The sequence below is a fragment of the Olea europaea genome, unplaced genomic scaffold, assembly GCF_002742605.1.
Source record: "Olea europaea var. sylvestris unplaced genomic scaffold, O_europaea_v1 scaffold8994, whole genome shotgun sequence".
NCBI classification, from domain to species: domain Eukaryota; kingdom Viridiplantae; phylum Streptophyta; class Magnoliopsida; order Lamiales; family Oleaceae; genus Olea; species Olea europaea.
The window spans coordinates 4,181-5,713 of record NW_019267467.1 but is presented as its reverse complement, the minus strand read 5'-3'; the positions used below and the strand labels follow the sequence as shown (position 1 = coordinate 5,713).

The 1,533-nt window shown below is 34.6% G+C and overlaps 1 protein-coding gene across 1 annotated transcript; it reads left to right on the top strand.

Moving 5' to 3' along the window:
* The first annotated feature begins 996 nt into the window (after positions 1-996).
* LOC111392194 (plant UBX domain-containing protein 7) lies at positions 997-1,527 on the top strand. Its single transcript, XM_023017470.1, has one exon. It carries the CDS (start codon positions 997-999, stop codon positions 1,315-1,317), a length of 321 nt encoding a protein of 106 aa, XP_022873238.1. The 3' UTR covers positions 1,318-1,527.
* Positions 1,528-1,533: the final 6 nt, after the last annotated feature.

Sequence of the window (1,533 nt, the reverse complement as noted above, 5' to 3'; positions counted from 1 at the left end):
ATGTTTTGTAGTGTGTTAAATACTAAAATATGAAAAATTTAACTACTGAATATCCTTGCTACATGGTTTGTGTCAACTTCTAACAATGTGCCAATGGGTTAATTTTTACAGACTGACTGTCATTGTTTATTTGCAAATCCTATAGTTTCATAGACCTCGAAATACAGCAGCAACAAACTAACTTATAAAAGAGACCAAAAGTATTTACACAACATTTACCGAAGAGACTAAATCTGTGCAATTCACTTTTAAAACGTCATCTCTACAACACACACACACACACACATATATATATATGATCTTGAGAGAAAGGGATCTTTGTATGTAATTATAACAACCTTCCCATAGTATCTCATAGAAAAAAAGTGTGTGCATGCATATCAGTGTTCACATTATTGTGCCACTCTATGTACAACTAAGAAAAGAGAGAATTCTATGTAATCCCTGGAGTCCTGGACCTTTATGATTTTGCACGATCCATTCATCTGATAAGGTATACCACTTAAAACATTTTGGTCTAGCTATTGTTATTGCCAAGAATAAAAGGCACTGGATGCGTCACTACAAATGCTTTAACAGATATGTAACACATTGATATGATTATTTGATGTTACTTTCTGCTTATGTCTGTGATCTTTCAACCCTTTTCAGAAAATCAGACAAAAAAATGTACCTACCAGTCTTCTGACCTGTATATCGTTTTTAAATTGTATCTGGAGATTCTTATATGTCTCCATTGTTCCTTTTTACTTGTCTTGAGTGAAGTAAATGATTAGATGTAATCAAATATACCTGCGGTTAGTTAACCTAAGAGTAATCTTTCTAACCCATGCCAAACAGTGAGTTTTCTTATTCTTCAAAGAAATACAAATCTATGTGTTGAGTTGTCTTTTGTCACCTGATGTTGTCTGTTTTTTTCTCTTTTTCCCTTCCCTCATCTAGTTTTCTTTATAGAACGTCATTGTAACAGCGTAATTAAATGACAATTAAATGTAGATGGCTCTTTATGCAGATGAAAGCAATGAAGAAGAAGATGCATTTCAACAAGCATTGGCAGCTTCTATGGAGGGCTTTAAGGGAAGTGATGAAGGTGCTTTGAAAGAGGTGGACGAAGCCATTTCAGAGAAAAAGGAAACATGCTTAATGAAGAAGCCTGCTTATCCACCTTTACCTGAAGAACCCAAGGGTGATCGAAACCTGCTTTGCAGGGTTGGAGTCCGTTTTCCAGATGGACGCAGAGTTCAGAGGAACTTCCTTCGCACTGATCCAATTCAGGTAATAGTTTTCTTACTATCTTCCACCATTGGATTATCCTAAATTTGCTTCGTTATATTACCTTCTATTTGTTGATCTGTTAGGTAAAGGTGTCAAATAGATATCTGATTACTTTATTTTATTTTTTTGCAAAAGTTTGCCTTCCTTTTCTTGTAATTTGAAATAATGTACTATCCTTGATGTGGAGTATGTTATGGTACTAGACTTTGTTAGCCTTGATTTGCGTGTAGATGAAGTTCGAATATTAACTATGTCCTT